Source organism: Rhamphochromis longiceps, linkage group LG1, assembly GCF_057381845.1.
Source record: "Rhamphochromis longiceps isolate RC_006_pf linkage group LG1, R_longiceps_female_GT1.1, whole genome shotgun sequence".
Lineage (NCBI taxonomy): Eukaryota > Metazoa > Chordata > Actinopteri > Cichliformes > Cichlidae > Rhamphochromis > Rhamphochromis longiceps.
The window spans coordinates 28,148,746-28,174,717 of NC_140557.1; the positions used below are offsets into that span (position 1 = coordinate 28,148,746).

Consider the following 25,972-nt stretch of genomic DNA (forward strand, 5'->3'; position numbering starts at 1 on the left):
CTTAAAGAGAGTGGGACAGGAACTGGAATGGATGAACTGGGGAGCTGCACTAAAGCTCAGTATACAGCAAGTAAGACTGTGACTGGGAAACATATAAAACTATTATTGCAATGTCCAAGAAAAGGGGATATAGGGCCCCTTTAAATTACTTACAGGCAGGATCCCATCAACCCAGCTGTTTCTACACAGTTGATTTCCCAGTGTCGACATTAAAGTGCATGAGAGCGAGTTCACTAGTTTATATAGTTTGCTTTCAGTATGTGGAATGTTCACCATGATTTCAGGGCCAGCAGGCTGCGACCACTTTAGGAATAAAGTTGCTCTATTGGCACTGCTTTTCAAACACAATAATTGTGGTTTTTCTGAAAGCAAAGACTCCAAACAGGAAATCAGAAGTCTTCATCAGAAAATAACTGGAATGCACTTGGTGTGAACAGTGGAGATGTCTATTAGCTGCAGCTGAGCAAGCCAGTTTTTATCATCTTTTATAAGAAGGAATTATAAATTATGTTTCATGCCAACAGTCACATTATCTCCTTTTTGGCTTTGCCTTGAGTTTTATATGTGTCTTAAACTCACCCCCAAGATTTCACAGCGAATAATTTCTCAAAGAACCTCTGTGGTTATCTCATTTTGCCAAACAGCTGTTCCATGGCCACGAGGGATGAGTGAGAGAAGAGGTCCAGGAAGGGAGAGATTATTCAAACTCGAGAGGCTCGGAGTGGGAAAATACAAAGAGCGTACAGAGCAAACAGAAAGAGACACGAGGACATGAAGGGACAGAATTCAGACTTGCGAGTCTGTCCACACTTGCTTGATTGTGTCTGTCAGAAGCGAGAGGACAGTGGGAGGAATAAAACAATTAATATGAACAGTACTCTGGGGAATGTTCGTTTCCTTGACAACAGCAGGCACAGCCAAACAAACGGGCCCTTTCATAACCATTCAAAACAAACAGAAACTTTATTAGCAACCTTGCATTAGTTTTTTTTTTTTTTAAAAAGAGGCGTCCCTTTCTGTCATCCTGGAGACGGAATTCATACATTTTGCCAAATTGAATTCAGCTCCCGTGCTCCTCATTTCAAGTCATTTAATGTGGATTTGCACAGTTTTGAAAATGTAGTCTTGAAAGTGTGAGAAACAAGCCGAGCCTAGAAAGGCTATGGAGCTGATTAGAGGTAAGTGGGAGGAGGATGAGACCCCGCTGTTCCAGACAGTGTTCCACAGAGAGACGGAGAGAGGGAGGGAGACCTACAGCAGGGTGAGAAACCAAAATGAAAAACCTGAACCCTTGATCCATACAGTGAGGGGATTCTGTGTGTCCGTAATGCATTTCCCTGACTTGGCCTGGATCTGGTCTGGAGTGATAGCCTTTTCTGTCTTAATGAGAAGAATCCGCATCCATAGTGCACTATGGGTCAAGTATGATAATGTGATTCTATGCCACAGTCACCAGATCTCAGACCACTGAAACTCCTACAGGGGAGGTTTGCACTGGTGTGTTAGACCGTGCTTTCATCACCAAAGGAGGAATGCTGTTTTTAGAGTTTCAGAGAGTTGGAAGATCGATGCCAACACTCTCTGAAGCTGGTCTAATACCACATAGTTGCCCAACAGCCTTTCTAAGACCCCCTTTTGGATTTTTTTTCCCCCTTGAACTTGTTGCCTCGTTTATATGTGTGTGCCTTTTCTTTGCATATTTGTGTTGTTGGATGGGCGCGGTTATTGTTACTCAGAGAAGTTTTATGATGAGCCAGCCAGTACGCCCTGTTTCTTGGCAAAGGTGATGCGCTTTAATCAGCTGCAGGATATCTTCAACAATGGCTCAGCATTTTCTTTCCTTTCTTGCATTGGGTAAGAAGTGAACACAAACTGCAAAGCAAACACACAACTACAGTCAACAGCTGAACATATGGTAGCACGTGGTATAAGGTAAACCCTCAAAGTATAACCTGCTTTATTCTCACTTTTTAAAAACTCATTCAGACACAGTTTGCAAATCAAAGACATTCTGTATTCAATAAGCCCTGAAACTGTCGAGTTGAAACATAAACTCAAGGGAAAAGTATTTATTGAGGTCATAGATCAAGTGAGCAGCTTTTTTTTTTTTTTTTACCACAGGCTTCAATACAATCTGCCTTCTTTACTTTTCATTATAAACCTCCTAATTCAGACCAAGAGGAAGAAGAAAAAGAGGATGAGTTTATATGGAAAATAAAAGGTGAGGTTCTGAGGTCTTTTTTTGTTGTTCACATTTTTTTTTTTGCCCCTGTGGCTCCAGAAACAGAAACTAACCTCACTCTCATGACTAACACAAATGAGTTCTGACTGATTTTAATTACAAAGTTTATCTGTGAAGGCTCTGCACAACAGACAGGGATGGGTGGAGGTTGGTTAGAGAAGCACTAATCCCACCATTTACCCTCTAGTTATGTTCTTTCTTTCTCCAAGTCTTTCTGGTGGCTCTCACTCCAAATGAAGTCATAACATGTACTAACAGCTTGCACATTCAGCATGGGTGGTTTAAATGTCAAGCAGGCTTCCAACATTTGCATCAGGAGCAGTTTCTTCCCACTAGATTCATTCCTCTGAGTCATCAGTGACAATGGAAGGAGGCTTATAAACATACAGTAAATGTAAGCTTTTCACGGAGAAAAAAAAGAATAAAAAAATCACAGCTGCAAGATGTGAAACGTGACTTTTATTGTGAAATAAACACCTTTCCCCGAAGCTGGCTGTTGCCAAGAGTCACGAGATTGATCGCCGCAGTTCAACATGTCGGAGAGTTTGTTTAGGCAAAACACTGATGTATGCGTGTTACATAGTTATCTAATGAGGCTTTTGACAAGTGTTTGTGGATGTACTTGAGTTTGATACAGGAAAGAAGAGGGGGGAGGAATCTGGTCGTGTTGTCCTAGCTAAACAATGGATGTGGGTCAGTGTTTGTGTGAGTCTGTTGAGGTATGCGCAGTATCTCAGTTTTTTCTCTCAAACACCAACAAACATACACTCTTCAGTTTCCTCTGTCATAGTCCTCTCTGCAAGTTTTCCATCTCTCTGTCTCTTTATGACATGCGACTTGGTTCAGGTGGGCCAAGTTTAATGTTTTCATTAGTAGTATTTGATGAGTATTAGCACAAATATAAGTTCTACTTCTTCTACAAAGTGGATAAGTTTGCATAATTGCTTAATTGGGGGGGGTAGTTTTGCCCCTGTACATCACCCAGATTGCTTTTAAACCAAACAATCAATGTGTTTTTATTGAAAGTGCAGGCTTTCAGTTTTGATTTTAAGAGATTTCACAAATCTTTTGCATTAAGTGTTTAAAAATTAAAGCCATTTTTATACATTTATACTTTTTTAGAGGTTCAATTAATGAGCTAATGTAACATCATTTAAAATGTGGGATTTTTTGATAGTTGGATGAAAGTAATTTTCAGTCAATAAGAGAAGAATATCATTTCTTCCCCTTAAGAAACTCTTGGGTTGCTTTTGTGGTATATATTTGGTTCATTATCCATTTTCACTGTGATCAGGTTTTCATCATGTGGCTGAATCAGAGCAGAGATTAAACAACTGCATCACACAATTCAATCTGCTGGTTGAAGCAGCGGCCACATCATCATTAACCACTGACTCACGTCCACTGGCAGCTGTGAAATTACCTCCACATGTTTGACAGGTAATGTGATAGTTTCATCTTGGTTTCATCTGTGGGGAAGTTTATTTTTCTTTTCCAGAACTGCACTGGCTCTTTTAGACGCTTTCTGGTAAACTCTAAATGGTTTTGCACATTTCCACTCATAAAGGCATCTCTTCACCTTCACAATCACACCTTCCTCCCACAGAGTGCTCTTGGCTTTGTTAGATGTTTTGAAGTTGCTTTTCTTAGCCAAGGAAGTAATTCTATCATGATGCACTTCAGATGTCTTCTGTGTCTTTTCAGGCATTTTTGGTGTTGCTGAGCTGGTCAGTGCATTCCTTCTTTTTAACAATGCACCAGATTGTTGATCCAGCCACTCCTAAAGTTTCTGCTATCTTACAGATTTATTTTGGCCTCACTCATCACTTTGGAGCTCAAATTTAAAATGACAGCGAAAAGCTCTAAATTCAGTACTTTGAATCAACGTCTGCATCAAAACTAAAAAAAGAAACGGTGTCTTTGTTCAGCAAATTATAAACCTAAGTGTAGTGAGTTTGCCTGTGGCCAGATTTTACCGACGTGATAGAATTGCAACCATGCACATGACTTTACATTTAGATATCAGACATTACTCTGTAGGCACCACGATAGATGTTGCACGACAGATGGTCTCAACACCAAAAGCAAAAAAATATAAGTGAATGAGGGGAATAGATAGATTCATTTTTAATAAAATGTGTAATAAAGTGTAATAAAAAAATCTTTAGTGTGATTAAAGTTCAAACTCTTGAGGTGATCTCAACTGCACACCTGCTGAAGTAGGCAAAACTCTACAGTCTCTTTAGCAGACCATCTTCAGCAGCAGTTTGCATTTTGAGATCTTTATCATTTCAACAGCATTGCACTTATTTGCCAGATAGTTTTCCTCATAAGCAGTTATTGATCAGAAACATTTTAATTGCTAATTCTTTGCATCTTGTTTTAAAGGGTCCACGATTTTCTCTTTCGGAGCACGTGCGTGTTTCATGTTGGTGGGTTTCTTTCTGAAAATGTCATTGTGTCACAGACTGTCTGTCTTTTTCTCTGTTTGATCATCGCTGCCAGAAATTCTACAGAATAAAATCGAACTATTGATTATATTGAATCCAGATGCAGAAACGGCGTGTGATACAAAAATACAGCACACACGCTTTTTTGGATTTGATTATACGCGCAGCAGAAAGTTCGTAACGGTAACCAGCACCTGTTATAGAAAAAGTCACGTGACCGGGTGGTTACACTCCATCCGCATCGGATGTGACTGCTTGACTCCAGACAGGCAGGCAGGAGACCTGCCCCTCCTCCTATAGCATCAGCAGCAGCGATGATTCAACGCGTCCGCTGTCGACTCCTTTTTGGATTCACGGCTCAGCAGCTGAGGTCTGCAGTCCCTGAGTGAAGAGCTGAGAGAAGAGCTGGTTTGCTTTCGCAGCAGGAGTTCTTCACCGCTTCACAGCTTCCATCGAGGGCGCAGTCTGCTCTAGTTTGAGGCGTTTTGCCCCTCTGTCGGTGTTCAGCCAACAGCTCACCTGCAGAGACTCCTGACAATGCCTCGCTCCCGGGCGGAGCTCCCCCGGTAAGCAACCTCTATGGCAGGTTTCACCCAGTTTATAGGAGGGTAGGGGGGCTGGGTGTGAACCGTGAAAAATCTCCTTAGGGCGAGGTTGTAAAATAACGAAATAAACCTGTAAAGAAGAATTACCGCCGGCAATTAGAAAACCAGTGCTGAAAATAGATATTTAGCCTTCTGATTTTATGAGTTAAAAAAATAAGATTTTTTTTAATCCAAGAGTCAGATATGGAATTTTTTTTCTATTACCGTTCCTGACAGCAGTGTATCAAGTAGTTGATCTGACGGGGGGCAGAGAAAAGTCTGAGCGTGTTTAAAATACAAAATTAAGGCTTTTGTCACCCTAACCTATTTACAAGTAACAGAGCTTGTATTTAGTGCAGTAACACTGTTATTGTTATTCCACCACTCTGGCAGGCTTAAGCCAATCCCTCAGGCCACTTTGGGAATTTTCCATCCGAGCATAGTACGCCTGATCTTTGCCCTTGTTCGTGGTATCGGCTGCATTTTTTAAAGTGGAAGATTGTGGCTGCCAGATTTCAGTGAAGTTAAAAATTCTTCAAGTTGAAAAAAAAGAAACTCTCCCGGCTGTAGTGAAATGCATTCTAGATGTTGTTTTTTAGTTATGTTTGCTGAGGGGTCCGAACGTCCGGTCACTGATCTTTTCAGTGCTGCTGTTCACTCACCTCTCCTGCCTCTTCTCCGCAGGTTGACCGGCCTCCTCGTTCTCCTTTTTCTTCTACCTGTTTTCCCGTTTTCCTCATCATCCTCCTCCTCCTCCTCTCACCCTCAGTGGGTCCTCCAGCGTATCCCTGTGGTCATCCCCCAGCACACGGAGGCTCGGCCGGCCCCTCATTTTCTGTCTCAGGCCCGCTTGGACGTCACCTCAACCTGTGACCCCGAATGCCACAAGAAGGCCCCTCATCCAAGCTACTGGGACCTGCGGAGTCTCCTGGCATATGAGACTCTCCACTCTAATGGTCGGCTCACTGAGACTGCCATTAGGATCTATGGCTACAACCCCAACTCTAACACGACCCCAGCCTACTTAACTGGGTCCTCAGGCAAGGCTGAGAGGTCACATGTCAGAAGAAAGCGCCAGATCTTTGGCCACGATGGGCGATTTAGCATTGCTGGGCAGGACTTCTTGCTTAAATATCCATTCTCAGTGGCTGTCAAACTGTCCACTGGGTGTTCTGGTACACTGGTGGGAGACCGTCATGTTCTCACAGCTGCTCATTGTGTTCACGATGGTAAAAACTATGTGAAAGGAGCTCAGAGGCTCCGGGTTGGCTTTTTAAAACCTAAGCAACGAGACACACAACAGTCTTCCTTCCACCTTCTCTCCAACTTCACCAACCATGTTGAAGGAGGTCCGAGTCCCTACGCACCACCTACCAGTGACATAATGAAGTTCCAGTGGATCAGAGCCAAGCGCACCCATGTTCCCAAAGGCTGGATAAAAGGGAATGCTAATGACATAGGAATGGACTATGACTATGCTTTGCTTGAACTCAAGAAACCCCACAAACGGCACCACATGAAGCTGGGAGTCAGCCCCCCCGCTCAGGGACTGCCTGGTCGCCGAGTCCACTTCTCAGGATTCGATAACGACCGGCCAGGACAGCTGGTGTATCGGTTCTGTCGTGCCGGCGAGGAGACTTCAGACCTGTTGTACCAGCACTGCGACGCTCAACCCGGGGCTAGCGGCTCGGGAGTCTACGCGCGGATGTGGGCTGGTCGACGCTGGGAGCGGAAGGTGATAGGTGTGTTTTCCGGGCATCAGTGGGTGGAGCGACAAGGTGCGTCCCAGGAATTTAATGTAGCAGTGAGAATCACGCCTCTGAAATATGCTCAGATCTGCTACTGGATAAAAGGAAACTTCATGGACTGTAGGGAGGGGTGAAAACAAAAACATGAGGACCACACAAGGGGTGTAAAACCACAGCCACAAATCCCTTTGGCATAACAGGAGCCACACTTTTCAACCCCACTGCCCACAGCACTGATATGTTAACATAAATATGCCAATATCTACACGCAGACGAGACTCAGATCCAGTAATGACATGACAAATGGGCCACTTTAATTTGTGCCTTTGCTTAGTTTTTGATATCAAGAAAGTATTTTTCTCCCTTTTAGAACATTTATCAGGATAACCAAGTTTTATTTGGACTCATTTAATCTGAAACATGGACTGATGGGGTGGGACCAGAGAAACTGTTTATCTAGACACTGCAGCATTTTAACTGAGCTAATACTAAAGATTGCACTGTTTTCTCTACTGAAATTTATATTTGTGAATGAATGTACAAGTCAGCTACCAAAGTTGCCAACTGTTTCCTTCCAAACCTCTCAGTGGAAACAGTAGTTATCTACAAGCATAGCATGCTTTATTTACAGTGGGAGGCGGGGTGGAAGCGTTTTGCAGGTGTTGATATTTCAGGACTTTTGCAAGTCTGCAGATTACTTGGTAAATGAAGCAGTTTGTGGAGTGTTGTTTATTGCCAAGCGCCATCTGCTGGCCACATAAGAACACTGCAGGTGTCCACATGAACATGATGGCATCCCAAGTTAGTTTAGGCCTACATAAGCACTTTTTACTTATTTGTGACGTTTCTGAAGAAACCAGAAATCTGTCAGATTTAATGAAATATATGCTTTGAAATAAGGCAAGTGTCTTCTATTTTTTTCCCAGTCTGCTCACAAGACAAATTAAAACAAACACAACGTTGGTTCGACAAGTTTTTATTTCCAATTTCAAAAAAAAAAAAAAAAAAAAAAAAAAAAAAAAAAAAAAAAAAATCAGAAATGCTGTGGGGAACCTGAACACTGTAAAAAGCCGAAATATGAGGACCAGCTCCTTTGACTTCTCCAGCACTGACATACTCAACGGGTTCATCACTGACTCTGAATGTGGAAACGTGGATATGTCATGTTTTTTTAAAACCATTTGAAGTAAATGAGCAACAAGTTGACTAAAATCGAGAGGGTAGAGCAGTAATAAATTTAGAATCTATTCATATCTCAATTCTTCAGCTTTTATTCAAAGCAGACTCTCCACAGAAGCGGGAGTTAGAGTTAAATTGTGTCATTTCAGAATTGCCCTGGGCAAATTAAAAGATGAGAGCCATTCAAAACTCATTTCAGCAATGGCGCTCAACTGAAGGCAACAGCACGGAGAAAGAAAGAAAAAAAAATAAAAAAATACCGATTCACATCAACAGCACAATTCAGCTGCAAGACTTTGCTACATTCAAGTGTAAAGTGACCACAAAGTATAAGCACCAAAGAAAGGAGAGACGTTTGCAGACAAACTAGAACATGTATGACATGTGAATTAGAGGATCTGTCAAACCTGTGTGCTCCACATGTACACTGGTTCATCTCAAAGGTAGCAATGTGGGAAAAAAAATCCACTTTGTCAAACTAAAGTTTAATACTGCCTGAAGTTACGCACTGGCTGCAGACGGACGCTGGTGATGGAGAGGTGGAGGAACATAAAGGCAAAACTACTGACGGGTAAGGTGATGATCGCAAAGTGTAGCTACACAGAAAGGCAACAACAATGCAACAAGGCAACCTGTTTGTAACACCATTCCGGTAACTGAGAATACATGAAGTGGCTGTCTTTCCACACCCTGCGATTACGCATTCAGTCCCCACTGAAGTGTCACTATTAAACACCCTCTGCGTTCAAACCTAAATGAGAGCATGGTGACAGTGACTTATTTGCAGTGGGTCAAGGGTGAGGATGAAGGATGTTCCAGTCCACAACAGACACAGACCTGATGTGATACAGTCCTATATCCCATCATACTTGAAACATTCAAGTGACTGGATGAACATTAAGTAACATGGTGTATTGTAGCCAGATTTCAGTGTGTGAAAGTGTGCTCAGGCATCACCCTCTCACAGCAGCAGCCTTTCTCACTTTAAGTACTGTACTTGGACTTTCATGAGTGCGCAGTGAGTTTAACGATGCCAGACAAAAGATTTTGTCTGACGCTTGTGAGGTTGTTGCGAGACTGGTGCTGTTACTCCACCCTCCAGTTAGCCAGTGATACGAAGCAAGCAGATACTAACTGTGAAAACGTGGTTAGAAGCTGAATGAGAAGAACACGGCATTGTCTGCGGAGGCCGCGGATTGGAGTACCAACTGTGTTTTTCTTCCAGACTGCTCTCGAGTCAGTTTGCATGAACAGTTTATTGGACTTTGAGTAAAAAAATAACAGACTGAGACTTTGCTTAAAGGAATACTTACTCTTAGGAAATGTTCTCATCCTTTTACATTTAGATAATAAGATTCATATCACACTCTTGCCTCGATAGTAGCTTCAGCTGACTTTTTAGCGTAGGTTTAAGTATTTATACAGTGGAACAGCCAATCCTGCACAAACCAAAAATCACTAAAATTACCTACAATGACCCCCTAAAGCTCATTAATATGAACATGTTTCACATGTACCGACTGGACAGATTTATTTTTACCCTTTGACTTTTGTTTCAATTAAATAAATAAATATAAAAAAAATAAAAAAAAGGTTTCACACACAGGGAATCAGATTCTGCCATTATGTTAAAGCCATCTCAGAGATATAAACAAAAAGAGTCCTTTAGGGTCACTACAGAGGTTGCAGCAGTGGAAACAGTGATATATCTAACACGGACGCCTGTACAGGAGCCCTTGGTGTTTAAATTTAAACACACTAGGAACCTTTAAGTGTTGCTTTTCTTTAGAGAGCTAACTTTGCAAAGGGACATTTAACCCAAATCATGAAAAATGGCCAATCCCCAAGTAAATAAAAACAAAAGGGGGAGGACAAAACACAAGCAGTCTACTAATGTGCATCTTTGTGACGGCAGAGACTTGTAGCAGAACAGCAGGATTTGACTCCCAGGTATGAAAAGGTACGGTAAACATTTGTCAGACTAGCCATTTTTCTTGCATTTGCTAATGTTAACAGATTGAGTGTCTAACTTTGATCAAAAGACAATAAGCACATTTCCCAAAAATCCCAAATTATTCCTTTTAGAGACGAAGAGCTGCACCAATACTGAAATGAAGGAATTGTGCTGATGCCCCCAGAAACGACTGGTTCCAGATTTAAGACTGAAGCAGAATAAAGGACAATCAGGACCCAAGCATGAAACCTCCCTCTGCTCTGAATCGAACGCCTGTTTTAACAGACTGTCAAAGGCAAAGTCTGCGCCGTCATTGGCCGCCTGCACTTAAAATATCTTTGGTGAAAAGTCACTTCCTGGCATTCCCTGACTTCCCTGTCACCTAGCAACAACATAACACAACATGCTAATGACATGAGCGTGGTAATGCCCGGTGTAACTCGAAATAGTATACAAAATAAAAATATTCTTTTAAATAGGTCTATATATAAACACTGCATTAAAAATTGAACCGTATCAAAACACAATTATGAGTTCAAAGTCTGTCCCTTAATCTCCAAGCGCCTTCCACTTCCATCAGGCCTCCATCTGTCTCGCCTCCGCGTCCAGAGTTTGTAGGAGAGGTCTCGCCGTGTAGTCTTTACTGTGACTTGAGCCCCAAACTGTTGGAGGACAGAGGGTAGGAATAGGCTTTGCCCAGCACGATGCGGTCTCGGAGTAGTTTGAAGAGGACATAGTAGTTGCAGAAGAGAATAAGGCCCAGAGACAATGTGTGGTTCCAGCGCTCAGAGCGCAGCAGAGAGTATAACTGGTACAAAACCACGCTGGACTCGATCCAGATCAGCAGGTTCAAGATCCGCAGCGGCTTGTGGAACAGGAACTGGAAGCCAAACAGACACAAAGAACGGGGGGAAAAAATGACAGAGTGTCATAGATTAAAAAAATAAAATAAAATAAAAAATTCAATATGTGCAGTGGTTAGCGCTGCTGCCTCACAGCAAGAAAGTTCTGGAAACCTGCTGATGGACTGGAGCCTTTCTGGTTGGAGTTCCCCTGTTAACACCGTGCCTGCACAGGTTTCCTCCCACACTCCAAAGACAGGAAGGTTAACTGTTAAATTTAAACTGGCTGCTTATGTGAATGTGAGAGAGTGTGGGTTTCTGTCAAAGTGCCCAGGATTGGCTATAGCTTTGTGGGGTGGGAAAGCAAAAACAAAACAAAACAAAAAAGACTGAATAGAGTACACATGTATGGACACTTAGCAGGTTAGTGTGGCAGACAACTTGACCTGCTGTGGACTGTGGGAGACAGCCAGGACACTCAGAGGGGGCGGCGGTAAATAAATACTCAGAAATGTTGGGCACAACCAGCCGCCGAGCAGCTTCCTAATCACTTCACCGATGTGTGAATCCAGCTGTTTCAGGGAATCCCATTAAAGATCACATCTTACTGCATGTTTTTCTTCTCCAATATCTGTTTAAAGACAATATCTGTGGTTGAGCAGCCACACAAATTTTGCCGCTGTGCTTGACCACAGGCTGATGATTTTTTGAAGCTCGGCTTCAGAGTCAGCGAGAAGTAAAGATGCTAGCTCAACTCTATCACTGAGTGAGAAGTGCCAGACATCAGCGCTTCTGTACCGGCAGTCTGAACACAGTGCATTAGCCTCTGAGGAAACTCGTACTTTACTCACTTTATTCACTTGTTGCAGTAGTTTGTGTTTAGAAATGGGCCACGTGGAGCTCTGTTCTAAACATCTGGGGTGCAGACTCAGTGAAGAGCTACATGATGGACGCAGCAGTGATGTCAAATCTTGTTTTTGCTGACAGGTAAGAGCCCAAACCATCATTAGTGTTACTGTGGACCCTTCTGTCTGAACCATTCAAACAGCTTGATTTTCAAACCCCAGCCCAAACATTCATACCAGGGCTCGGTAACCTGCGGCTCTTTAGTCCTTATACTGCGGCTCCGCGTGGTTTGGGAAAATAAATTAGAAGTATTTAGCTGAAGTGTATTTTATTTATGTTAGTTCTTTTTTAACTTAAGTTCTAAATTCGAAGATTATTGTGATATTGAAATAAAATAATAAAATTACATTCTATTATTTTTTCATCGCTCAAAATAAGCGTCACACTCGCGGAAGCCGGTGTACCCGCCAAAACGGCATGCATTTTTCGAGACTTTCAACCCCAGGTAGGCCAATTATGGATCTTCGGATCCACATTATGTCAGCAGCTGTTCTCCACCGTGGACTATGTTAAAAACAAACACCGCTCGCGCCTCACAGATGACAGCTTACAGTCCTGCGTAAAGATGAAAGCCCCGATTTGCAGACACTGTGCACAGAGGTTCGGGACCAGAAGTCAGGGCACACCCGACGATGTTTGCATGAACACGCTTTTCAGCATCTCTTTATTGACCACTTTTCACACACGGTTGCTGACGCTTACAGCCGGCTGTAGCTTTTCAGCTCACAGCCCGACACACACCAACACAACAGCACAGATGTAAAGACGGCGAGGCGTGATTGCGGGTGCCACTCCGGTGCTTCCGCCTCCCCCTGCAGCGGCGCTGCAGACCACGCCCTGCTACACACATTAACCAGGTAAAATACATATTTAATCAGAATTTTGCAAATATCTATTTTTCATTTTTTTAGCAGCATGGTGCATTTTTTGCCAATTATTTTTTAAAAGTCAGGTCAAGCCTCGAAAAGCCCAAAGACGATATATCTGTTGTGAGCCACCACCCTTATATATAAGGGTGGTGGCTCACAACAGATATATCGTCTTTGCTGGATCATTTTAGTTCAGTTTTCCTTTTGTTATATTTCTGTAAAAGTTCAAAATGTGTTAATTACATAAATAGGATGTCATTTTCTCTGAAGCACTTCATGGATTTCATAAGCAACACACTTTAGTTGTTCACACAAAGCATAAAGGTAAAAAAACAATATATACGGTGTTATCTTCATTTTAGATGTCAAAAAGTATTTGCGGCTCCCAGTGTTTTCTTTTGCGTGGAAACCGGGTCCAAATGGCTCTTTGGGTGTTAAAGGTTGCTGACCCCTGATTCATACCATGATCCCAACACGCTATATGGGCCTCTTATATAACATCTTATGATTTTCTCCAAAGCAGTGATTTGTATTTTCTGGAACAGTGGGACGACTTCAAAGAGGAGAGATTGCTGCTTTCCGGTTTTCCCGTCCTGTTTTGTCCTTGAATCCAGTATTTTGTGTTAATGATCTTTTTTTTTTTTTTTTTTCAACTAAGTGCAAAAGTCTGTTAAAACCCCCAAAAATAAAAATACATGTAATACCGTCTCTATTGTTTGTTTTATGCAACTTAAAATGTGGCACAAGTCATTTCTACCTGATGGATTGACTAAAAGAGTTTGTCATTATAATTTATTCAGGTCTACTGTATTAAACAAACAGTTTTTAGAATATCGCTCTTAAATTCAGGACAATTGTGAGAACACGGCATCTCCTCAGGAGAAATTGTTGGTTTCAACAGCAAAAACAAACACAATTCTAATTTCGTCCACTCGGCAGAAACAAGTAGTAAAAATCTCATTTTAATTGGTAAAGCTCTAATGTCCCGTTTCAATAAAGGCAGCATGAGGTTGTGCTTAGTTTATGAGTACTCTTATTTCCAAACACATCATCACTGCCCACACAAAAACACAAAGCCCAATCAGCTGATCAGAATTAAGGTCCGTTCACGCTCACACAAATACACAGAAAATAGCTCCAACACGGTAATTTACCTTGGCAACATGTAAATAAAGTGCTTGAATTCACTGGAGCTGAAAACGTTATACATACCAGTTTCTCCTAAAAGACATTGACCGAGTTAACACTAGACTAACCTGCTGAATGTTGATCATAATCACAGATCAAACAGAAGACTGCAAAAAATAATCACCAAGCAAACAATAACTGAAAAATTAGAGTTGAACCAATTTCAGATCTTCTCTTTGATCTATAACATGAAGTTTTGTACAAGAAATCAACACAAGTCAAAGTTTTTGTGAGGAAAGCGCCACCTCTTGGTGACACTCTGCAACTGAATTTTCATAATCAAACGTAAACACGCCTGAGTTGGAGGGAGGAGGTTTCCCAGGAATCATGAATAGGCTTGGGTGTGTCTGTACCTAAACCTGCCTTCAGTGGCGATAAGCTAGTACTCTTCTAATGCTTGCAAGTACCGTAAATGTCGGGCTATAAGCCGCTACTTTTTGCACAAGCTTTGAACCCTGCGGCTTTTAGTCAGGTGCGGCTTTTCTATGGATTGTCCATGATTTTTGTGATATCGTAAGACGATTTGTTTTGTGTGTTCCGCTGTTGTACGGCACTACGTTGCCTGGCGGAAGGATCGGGGTTCAAGAGTGGTATGTTAGTCACATGTCCGTCCGCCAGGCAACGTAGTGCCGTACGAAGTAGCGCGAAAAACAAACTTCAAAGTAGCGCTACGCGTTCAGCGGGAGTCGTGGATGATGAGCGGCGATAAACTTGCAAGTTATGCCCAAAAAGCAAGTTATGCCCAACTCCACCGGTGGATTCTGACAGCGTGGAAAAGTGTGAAAACATCCACGATCACCAACGGATTTTGAAGGGCTGGACTGCTGCATGATGGAGAGGAGGACACCGCCACGGCCCTTCTGAGGGTGTTCGACTCTGACACTGACAATGAGGATTTCTTTGGTTTTGAAAGTGACAACGAAGGAGAGAAGAAGAGTGGATGACGAAGCCATCATGAGCCTGTTTGTATCCGACACTGGAGAAGAGGACTTTGGTGGTTTTAGTGCACAGGAAGAAGAGAAAGATGGTGGTGAATGACTGACTTTTCTTCTTGTTAAAGCTGTGTCACTGCACCTGAGCCTAAAAGGTAGGCCGAATCTATTGTTCTGGTGTGCTGTAGGTTATTGTTATGTACTACATGTGCAAATATGTACCCATAACTTGTTTTTCAAAATATTAATAAAAGTGATGTCTCCAAACAGCCATCTCTTTCCTGACAATTCCCTTTGTGCATATTCTCTTACATATGATGAGTCAACATTGAAACACCTGCGGCTTTTAGTCAGTGCGGCTAATGTATGTACAAAACAGGATTTTCCCCTGATTTTAGCTTGTGCGGCTAATATTCAGGTGCGCTTTGTAGTCCGGGAAATACGGTAATCAAATACTGCTGCAAGAGGGACACTGCTGAACAGCACAGAGCAGTGACTACATAATAAGGAAGGCAGTTCCACCACAGCTGATGTTTTTTGTTTGTTTTTTCCTCATTTCTGAACACATTTGAAAAACATTTTATTAGAGATCAGAAGGGAATAAGGACCAAAACTATAAACTGAAAAATGGTGAACATTAGTGTAGTTAATATGGGAAATTCACAGGTACTCACATAAAATCTTGCATGGGAAACATCAGAGGGGAGAGCCACATTATAGGGACCGACCGCCTTATACAGACTTCGACTATGTCGTACTAACACGCCCTGAGGCCAAATGGTGCTTTCTGACCACCTGCAAAACATTAACACCACAGTTATACATAACCTATTAAATAGACATTTCTAAACTTGTCTAAGTACACCAGAGTGTGCGCACACTGGGCCACTCACATGTGTTGAGGTGCGTTACTGTATGAGCCGTGCTCCAGCTTCTGCCAGCGGCCGAGGTGAGCTGCCGAGCGATGAAGCAGGTCGCAGTAACTGGGGGGCAGCAGCTGGCTCATCAGCATCACGAATGCATTGATCCACACCATGATGAGATGCTCACATGACCACCGCATGTCATAGTACTGGGTGCTCTGTAGGAGTAAGAAGAACGAGTAAGAAACCAGAAGCAACCCTACGCAACGCGAAAGGTCGGGAATTTATGACAGAGAAAGAGACGCAAGTGAAACACCCACCTCAACGAAGCAGAGGGGCAGAAAGGCTACGTAGTAAGCGCTGAAGAGCGAGTTGAAAAGCACTTCCTTGATTCGCCGGTTGAAGTCGCTCTTCAGCTCCTCCACCTCTGCTCGAATCAGCTCTGGTGTGTGAGAGTGTGTGGGTGGCGGGCAGGTGTGTGTGGGCGTGTGTGGGGGGCTGGAAAACTGCTCTCTGAGGTTCTCTCGTAATAGGAAGAGGAAGTCGCGTGGTCGGAAGAAGGGGGTTTCTGTTAGGTCGGTCTGCTGGTGGTCAGCTGTGTAATCACAATCGGCTGGTGCCACCTGGCTTTTCCCTCCCTCTTGATGGAAACAGCAGAGTGGGACATAAACACCGAATCTGGGGATGAAAAATAAATAAATGACACAAAAGCATTTTTTTTTACCTTCAGATGAGGATGAGATGTTAAATACAATGTCTACATAAACTTACAGCTATCTGAACCATTTCCTTTAAAAAATATCTGGTTAATGGCTAGAAAATGTATAGTAGCCAAATTATTCCTTTTCCAATGCTTTTAAGTTTAGGATTTTTTTCCCACTGCTGCAGCCATAAACCGTGTATGCGAGCAAGGTTTTTACTTTTACACAGTCCAATCAGAAAAATGTCTTTTAGAATTTGATGCCAAAGCAAGCAGGAAAAAAAGACAATTTAAGTCCTGCTGACAGAGGTTCATTTGACAGTTGTGGCAACCATTTGTGGGAAGCACTTCAGATAAAGCGCTTATCAGATCACCACACAACCTGTGCACATTTTTTACAATACTTCATTCAGGAGCTGCACAGCCCAGTTTCTGTTATTTCTTATAAAGCTACTGACTCTTATTCCAAATATAAAAATTATCCCCATTTTTTACAATTTGCATGCATTGCGCCTCTGATAGCAGACTTTGACTGCTTCACTCCAGATAATTCAAAACACTTAGAAATACTTTGCTTTGAGACAAATTATTCAGTGGTAGACTGGCCTTTAGAGAGTGAAGTGGACCAAACACTCACGGATATCCCAGGAAGAGGAGGTTAAGAACAGAGTTTTCCTTGTAGAGGTTGACCAGCGTCCAGCACAGCACCCAGCCGCACAGGGTCAGCAGGCTGAGTCGAGCTGCGATTAGAAGCACGTAGCGCAGCAGAGACCCCCCGCTGCACTGAGACACCTGGGCGAGACAGAAGCAGAACAACACGCCGTTATGAGAGAGAGCACGGCAGCCACACTGACATCATGAGGGATCAGGTCCCTACAGTGTGCTTGCTGACTGCTTACAGAGATCGAATCTGTGTTTACCTCAGAAACAATTGTCCAAACGAGCCTCCTGGCCAGCATTACTGTGATGAAGATAGCCAGGTGGTAGTCCATTAAATGAAAGTTCTGTTGTGGGAAGATAAAAAGATAGGGGTTTGTTTCTCCACAGAGAAATTGTTGCTTATTAAATTAAACCTCTTAATAAGAAAGTCGCATGTTATGAGTTGGGGAAAGACAGCAACATATTGATGCAGTTTTACTTACAGTTTTAAAACTGTGATAACAGAAAACTGAAATGATGACCTATTTTTTAGGACTACTGAGGGAACTGGTGGGAAAAGAGTGTGTTATGTGTTCTTACGAGTGAGGTAGAGGCAGCAGGGTGGCTGTATGGGTACCACCACACTGTCCTGTAGATGTTTATGTACTGGACAAACAAGGCCACCAGCAAATAGAGAAAAAGCAGGAACTCAAACAGCAGACTGCTGTCCAATGGCAGCTCGGGGATCCTCGAGTGACGCACTGGCTCCGGAGTAATGAGGGCTGAGATGGGTGGAGCAGATAGACCCAGCGTGTTACTGCTCCTGGAGGGAAAAAGAGAAAAAAGAAAGCACGCAACACAAGGAGAGAGAGAGAAATATAAATACTCAAACACATCTGGGTGTGTGATTAAAAATGTGACACCTACTGCAAGGTGTGTATGCAAACAAAGTGGGATGTGGAGACTAGTCTACAACACCCTGGCAACAAGTGGTTGTTTCTTTTGGCTGCAGCCAGGTGAACTCATTCCTTGTAACCTCCTTGTGATCACCAACTAGTCGGGGGTAGGGATGGGTATCGAAAACCGGTTCTTGTTGAGAACCGGTTCCCACTGTTTCAATTCCTTGGAATTGTTTGCCATTTTTGCAAACGATTCCCTTATCGATTCCAGTCGCCCCGAATGACGTCACCCGTTGCGGAGCGTCATTTACCTGGCAGGAACCACGGCGCCTAAGCGGCTCAAACGCTCAAAAGTTTGGTTATACTTTACGAGAACGGGTGACAACAGGACAACTTGCAATACTTCAAAAGTAGAGATTTCATTTAAGGGAGGAAACACGACGAATATGCAAAAGCATTTGCTCACAAAACACACGATAACTTTAAATGAATGTCGTGTTTTTAATTCCGCTCCGGACTCGTGAATCTCAACCCAGCAGCAGCGGTAACGTTTGCACGTCCTCTCCCGTTAATGCGGCAGGTAAATAATCAACTAACAGTGCATATTATGTTAGCGCGATCTGCCTTATTACAAAACCTGCCATTACTGTGCATTTAGGTGACCATGATGAGAGAGACAGAGTCTGGCTGGCTCAGATGCTGGCAGTTGTCGCTGCAGTCTACCGGTAGCGTCTCCTTTCAGGCCAGGATAGATGAATGTCACCGAGCAGTGACTAAGTTTGTGATAAAACGCTTGAACCCATTTGCCACAGTAGATGCCCCGATTTTTGGTAAGTGAATGTGTTTAATCGTAGGCAGGGACATTACTGGATATTCTTGTATAATTGCTACAAATAATTTATGTTATACTTTGTTATTGCTACAGAAGAATATTTATTTTATTATTTTACATTTACAATTTTTTTTCCTGGGGACCCTGTGACACCCCATTGAAGAGCAGTAGGCTGTGGATCTCTTAAGATCTCACTGTTGGGTTTGTAAGGCCATGTTACTCCTAAATTTCTATCTTGTTCAAAGAGAAGATATAAAACAAAGCGCTAAGCTAATCGACTTTAGTGTTCTCCTTTTTAAAAAGAATCGATAAAGAATCGAATCGTTAAATAGAATCATAAATGGAATCGGAATCGTGAAAATCTTATCAATACCCATCCCTAGTCGGGGGGCAACAATCCAAGATCCTATAAGTTGATCGTTGGTTTGTCTACATTACAACAAATGTTTTGCTCAAAGCACAATAATAGCAAACATACAAAAATAACAGTTGCAGTGAATTTCTGAATCGAAATTTGACCTTCAAAATTATTCTTTAGTGGTCTTGTAAAGAAGCTGTCAGTGGCCAATGTTCATGTGCATCACAGGTTAAAAGAGTGTGATGATTCATAGTAAATGTCTCATTTAGATGAAAATGATTCAGAAATCTTGATGACACATGAATCATGTATCATCAAGATTTCTGACTTTCACCTCACACAGAAAGTTGACATAATACAAGAAAAAAGAAGTTCTATATTGTGAATTGGCTCAGAATTTCTCAATCAGTCCATTCCTGCTTTAAATGCATTAATGAATCAAAACCTCTTTATTACTGCATCTTGACAGCACTGAGAGGCTCTCTGTGTACATACCTGTTCCTGAGGCCTGTACCATTCCCGACGTTTCCTCCGACCAGAGTCTGCAGGGACGGCAGAGCGGAGCGACTTAGCTGCTGTCTGCTGGGACCCCTGCGACCCCCTGGCATGGTCGCCTATTACTGTGGCAACCAAGGGCAGAGCCCACCAACCAAAAGCCACTGGGACTTCCCCCTTCCTCCTCAGTGAGCCACCATGTACTGCCAGGCCACTGTGAACCAAACCAGAAAAGAAGACAACGTTTCATAAGACAAGACAGATTATGAAAAACCCGCAGCACACCATTCAAACTGAACTGACAAAAACCCAAAGCCCTCTACTCAGCGAGAACGGAGCTTTGTCATTTTTTTTGTTAAATCGTTTTAATTGTATGTAACTGTTTTCAGAATGAAAGGCAACTTCAACAAGAGTTTACAAGCTTGTCAAAGCTGCTGTGTTTGATACAACTAGCACACTACTATGTAATGTCAATCACATTTGAACTATACTTGAAATAATCTGTTAAAACCTAAGAGGGATAATAAACAAGGTTGTCTTCATTCACATATAAAACACTTACAGGTCCTCTGAGCCATCTTATCTACAATAAGCAGAATTTCGTTGGAATGTTGTGAGGACAGTTTCTAGCTGCTCTTTTAACTCACAACCTTATTTCAATGACAGAAATGGAACAGACAAATTATCTGACACACTTTCGATTACAACACAGTGAAAGTTCCACCACAAACTATAGCCACTCAAATGAGCTCACAATTTTTTTATTGAATGATAAAAAAAAACCAAAAAAACCCAAACAGTAAAACAGAGGTTAAGACTTACAGGGAGTGCAGAATTATTAGGCAAGTTGTATTTTTGAGGAATAATGTTATTATTGAACAACAACCATGTTCTCAATGAACCCAAAAAACTCATTAACAGCAAAGCTGAATGTTTTTGGAAGTAGTTTTTAGTTTGTTTTTAGTTTTAGCTATTTTAGGGGGATATCTGTGTCTGCAGGTGACTATTACTGTGCATAATTATTAGGCAACTTAACAAAAAACAAATATATACCCATTTCAATTATTTATTTTTACCAGTGAAACCAATATAGCATCTCCACATTCACAAATATACATTTCTGACATTCAAAAACAAAACAAAAACAAATCAGTGACCAATATAGCCACCTTTCTTTGCAAGGACACTCAAAAGCCTGCCATCCATGGATTCTGTCAGTGTTTTGATCTGTTCACCATCAACATTGCGTGCAGCAGCAACCACAGCCTCCCAGACACTGTTCAGAGAGGTGTACTGTTTTCCCTCCTTGTAAATCTCACATTTGATGATGGACCACAGGTTCCCAATGGGGTTCAGATCAGGTGAACAAGGAGGCCATGTCATTAGTTTTTCTTCTTTTATACCCTTTCTTGCCAGCCACGCTGTGGAGTACTTGGACGCGTGTGATGGAGCATTGTCCTGCATGAAAATCATGTTTTTCTTGAACGATGCAGACTTCTTCCTGTACCACTGCTTGAAGAAGGTGTCTTCCAGAAACTGGCAGTAGGACTGGGAGTTGAGCTTGACTCCATCCTCAACCCGAAAAGGCCCCACAAGCTCATCTTTGATGATACCAGCCCAAACCAGTACTCCACCTCCACCTTGCTGGCGTCTGAGTGGGACTGGAGCTCTCTGCCCTTTACCAATCCAGCCACGGGCCCATCCATCTGGCCCATCAAGACTCACTCTCATTTCATCAGTCCATAAAACCTTAGAAAAATCAGTCTTGAGATATTTCTTGGCCCAGTCTTGACGTTTCAGCTTGTGTGTCTTGTTCAGTGGTGGTCGTCTTTCAGCCTTTCTTACCTTGGCCATGTCTCTGAGTATTGCACACCTTGTGCTTTTGGGCACTCCAGTGATGTTGCAGCTCTGAAATATGGCCAAACTGGTGGCAAGTGGCATCTTGGCAGCTGCACGCTTGACTTTTCTCAGTTCATGGGCAGTTTCTCGATTCGAATTTTGAGATGCTGCCCATTTCATCTCCAGTCTATGTAAAAGCGGCTATAGAAATAGACACAGAGATCCCCTTTATCTTTTCAGAGGCTACACTCTCCTGTCAAACTCCCTGTTAAGCAAGGCAAAAAGACCCGTCATTGCTCTCTGACTGCACAGACAAGAAAACCTGAACGTAAGCAGTTGGGCATGCTTACGCTGATTTTGGGAAACAAATGCCCAGAGGCGTTTACAGAGGGATTTTTAAGTGTCTTCATGCCAAAGAATTCAAATGCTAACGCACCTCTGAGGGTGTGTGCAAATGTGTTTAGTGAGACTGATATACACAGAAAATGACAACCTGTCAGACAAAACCTGCTCTCTGCTCCTTTAGAGAACACAAACAAATGTCCCCGTGCTTACTCATATCTGGCCTAATTCACAGACTGTTACTGATTACACCTGAGCTTTTTCTATCAAGGTGCCCAATGAGCTGTGGTAATAGGTCAGCTAGCTGATGCTCTGCAGCACACATTTATAAAACAGAAGTCCACAGATACACAGCTTATTTTAAATTTAAAGTTTAAACGGTTCCATATTTAAAGGATTAAAATCTGAAGTGGGAGCACGCAAGAGTCACTTTTTGTTTTGTTTGTCTGTTTTGGTTTTTTTTAAAGTGCATGTGTGCGCGAGTGTGTGTGTTTTAAAAACAATTTCGCAACCGTTTTCCACAAATCTCCAAGATCTCTGAAGTCATGTCAACCAAAGAGTTGTAGCCTTACAGATATTCAGTTTATGGCACATTTAAAACAGTAAACAGGTCACATACAAAAAGTTGTAACTGGTTCATTTTTATAAATATTAAATAAATATTTGAATTATGTTCCACATAAACCTTTCACAATAAAGCTCAAGATCCTGTTGAGACTTTTCAAAATAAACTGAATCACGTGAAAGAGCAGATTATTTACAGATGAGAATTAAAAAAGAGCCGCCAGGTGCTAAAAAATAAACCTTAGACTCAAACGTTAGAACAGGCTTTTCCCCGCAGCACGCCGTGTAATAAATACAAAGAAAACGGTGGCCGTTACAACTTATGTCTAAAAATGTATAGTTTCATGCATCGGTTAAAACACTCGACTCCGGGTAAAGGACGCGCAGCTGGAAACACTTCACGCAAGTCGAGCTGCCCGAGATTCACAGAATTTACAGAAAATGTTACATTTTTGTGATTTTTATTGTTATCGGGACGATAGAATTCTTATATCGGGATATGAGATTTCGGTCATATCGCATATCATACTTTTCAGACTCACCTATTCTTAATGGAGACGTTCACACTAACCAACAGTAGCAATTTATATGTAGTAAAGTGCAATAACATCACGTATATTCTATAAAAGAAAAGGGGAATTCAATGTAAGACACTTTTAACAGCTTAATAATTTAAATAATTTGTAGTCAGTTCCAGATTTTTAAGAATTTGCTGCCGTTTTATCTCGTGATTACTAGTCACTTTATTAGGTACACCTTACTAGCACTGGGTTGGACACTCCTTTGCCTTCACAACTGACATAATTCTTCATGGCACAGATTGAACAAGGTGCATGAGAGATTCAGATTTTGATCCATACTGACATGCCAGCATCACATAGCTGCTGCAGATTTGTCTGCTGAACATCCATAACGCAAATCTTCCTTTCTACTACGTTCCAAAGATGCTCAACTGGACTGAGATTTGGAGACTGTGGAGATCATTTGTGCACAGTGAACTCAATGTGATCAGAAGATGGCCAAACTGTGATCATAAAGGCATACACAAGTTCAGCAACAATACTCAGCTGGTTCTAAAAGGCCCGAAGTACAGCAAGCAAATACCCTACACACCATTACACATCAGTTTCCTGTTTTCAGTTGACAGAAACAGCACCTAGTGTGGTATTCTGCCACCATAGCCCATCTGCTTCAAGGCTGGAGGTGTTCAGAGATGCTCTTCTGCACATCTTGGTTGGAGCAAGCTATTTTTTTTAAGTTACTGTTGCCTTCCTATCAGCTCAGAGCAGTTTGGCCATTCTCCACTCTTGGCATCTTTCACAAGAAAACTGCCACTCACTAGAAAGTTTCTATTCTTCTGACCATTTTCTGTAAACCATAGAGATGGTTATGAGGGAAAATCCCAGTAGATTAGCAGTTTCTCCATTGCTCAGACCAAACTGTCTGGCACAACCATGCTACTTTCATCATCATCTTTGTTCCTCATTCTGATGGTTTGAACTTCAGCAGGTCGTCTCGATCATATCTACACAACTAAATGCAGAGTTACCACCCTGTGATGGACTGCTTAGATTTTTTGATTAAATATCTGAGCGATTAGATATTTCTGTCGACAAGGAGTTGAACAGGTGTTCCTAATGAAGCGGCCAGTGAGAGCATTCATATGATTCTGAGGGTTTCAGCGTTTTGTTTTTCCTTCTTCTGTCAAAGGTATGGTGGCATTTATGAGTAGAAAACAGGCTGGGTATATGTGTGAGCCTGTTCACTCATCATTATAGATATACCGTAAAACATGAAACGCATACTAAAAACTAAAATAATGATAACCTACAATAAAAAGAGACACTTGAGACTTTCCCCCCATTATTTTCTTGTTTGCTTGTTGCAGGGCTGCAAACAACAGAACATACAAACCTCCAGGAAGTGTAGCTACAACTCAAATCCTTGTCACTCTCATTATATAGATTCTTATGATTACCCAGTGACTTAAAACACACACACACACACACACACACACACACACACACACCAAGAACGTAGTTTCTCATCAACCAGTGACAGACTTCTAAACGAAAATTAAACCAGAGCCAGATAAGCAGCAGCCTCTATGTATACCAACATTTCCTTTATGCTGATGGAGCTTGTGAAACATGATGGAAAAGATAAAACAGCTTGCTCACAGGCCACTGTGCGGCATCAATATCGAGCACTGGAGCTGACTGTACAAACAGGAAACCGACGTTAACTCACGCACACGCGACTCAAACAGAGCGCAGGGACGCAAGATGACAACTCGAAAAAAAAGAAGCCAAAAGTGAAAACGGGAACTGAGGCGTACAGAAATGAACTACAATGAAGGGATTGCAGGATGGTGTTTAGCAATTTTGTGGAAGTGCAACGTGTTTCTTACTTTAAGCGCGACTCCTTATAATTGTGAAATGCTTTTGTTGCACTCTGCACAACATTTTGTGAGACGGTGTTTTGGGTTTTTATTTTTTTGTTCTTCTTGGGGGGGGGGGGGGGGGGTGTTAGACTTGCTAAGACGTGCACTGAAAGCTGCTCGTCTGGATCATGACATCAGGCGGCGTTGTCATTTTTTAAGACTGCGGAAACTTGGGAGCGCACTTTAAAAAGAGCGCTAAAACGGACACAGGCAATAGCTTTTAGCTCGGTGGCAAACGTGGACAGTTTAAAAGCTGTGTAAAAGCCGTCGTTACTCACAAAACATCGACAACATGCGGGCGGCTGAGCTGGACGAGGATGCATCAGTCAGTTGTGCGGCGAGTCCGGGCAGTACCGAGCATTTCTCCGCCTTTCAGCTTCAATTCCCTGGACTGAGCTGCTGTGGCGACGGGCTACAGCGGCGAGGGCGACACCGGGGGGGTCGCCTTTTCTCAGGGTGAGAGCACTAAACGCCACAAAAAGTTAGCCCTGGGCTGGAAGAGCAACAGTGTAAATGCGTTGCACAGAGACCGACGTGGCAAACCCGCACCGCCTCTGCGCGTGTCGTCATCAGCGCGCGACTAAAGCAAGCTGCACAGTCGCAGTTTGATTAAAAAAAAAAAAACTTACCAAAAAAGCTGATCTGGAGTCAGTGCATCGTTTTTTCATCTTTTATTCTTAGTGATCATCTCAATGCTGCACTTCACTCATGTACTGTACTATCAGAACATTTTGCATGCACACGATTTTACTGCCCATACTGTTGTTTGTAGTGACAAACTATTCAGCTGTCTCTCCTACTGCCCTACAATGGTAAAATACATAAATAACAATCATAATAAATTATGGAATTGCGATTGAAGATAAAATTTCAAAAGAGAAAAAGAAAGAAAAAAAATCGAGATTAAATATATCTTTCTAAGAATGTAATTCATATTCACCATAATAAAAGTAATTTAAGTGACTTTGAACAATACGTCTTTTTGCTGGCACCACATTACTTTTTAATGTTTTTTGCATAATTATGTGTGTGCAATTTCTTTAGCGCAGTATTTCAGAAACTGTTTATCTACTGGGATTTGCCCACACAAACATCTCAAGGGTT

At 42.2% G+C, this 25,972-nt stretch overlaps 2 protein-coding genes across 2 annotated transcripts; one reads left to right on the plus strand and one right to left on the minus strand.

Annotated features, from left to right (window-relative positions):
* Positions 1-5,012: 5,012 nt before the first annotated feature.
* Positions 5,013-7,948, plus strand: LOC146678880 (serine protease 23-like). Its single transcript, XM_085411562.1, has 2 exons — positions 5,013-5,258; positions 5,961-7,948. The coding sequence occupies exons 1-2, from the start codon at positions 5,230-5,232 to the stop codon at positions 7,156-7,158; spliced, it is 1,227 nt and encodes a 408-aa protein (XP_085267688.1). The 5' UTR covers positions 5,013-5,229; the 3' UTR covers positions 7,159-7,948.
* An 801-nt stretch (positions 7,949-8,749) lies between these two features.
* tmem39a (transmembrane protein 39A) lies at positions 8,750-25,596 on the minus strand. The gene is made up of 9 exons (XM_085404540.1): positions 25,147-25,596; positions 19,681-19,894; positions 17,697-17,919; positions 17,378-17,461; positions 17,095-17,249; positions 16,078-16,435; positions 15,788-15,975; positions 15,569-15,689; positions 8,750-11,037 (listed from the first exon to the last, which is right to left on the minus strand). Exons 2-9 carry the CDS (start codon positions 19,791-19,793, stop codon positions 10,798-10,800), a joined length of 1,482 nt encoding a protein of 493 aa, XP_085260666.1. The 5' UTR covers positions 19,794-19,894; positions 25,147-25,596; the 3' UTR covers positions 8,750-10,797.
* Positions 25,597-25,972: the final 376 nt, after the last annotated feature.

Bases quoted from the DNA above. Each gene is read 5' to 3' on its own strand.
- LOC146678880 (XM_085411562.1), top strand. From the start codon at position 5,230: ATGCCTCGCTCCCGGGCGGAGCTCCCCCG. The intron at 5,259-5,960 runs GTAAGCAACCTC...TCTTCTCCGCAG, and splicing joins TCCCGGGCGGAGCTCCCCCG to GTTGACCGGCCTCCTCGTTC.
- tmem39a (XM_085404540.1), bottom strand. From the start codon at position 19,793: ATGCCAGGGGGTCGCAGGGGTCCCAGCAGACAGCAGCTAAGTCGCTCC. The intron at 17,462-17,696 runs GTAAGAACACAT...TTCCCACAACAG, and splicing joins CTGCTGCCTCTACCTCACTC to AACTTTCATTTAATGGACTA. The intron at 15,690-15,787 runs GTGAGTGGCCCA...AATGTTTTGCAG, and splicing joins AGTAACGCACCTCAACACAT to GTGGTCAGAAAGCACCATTT.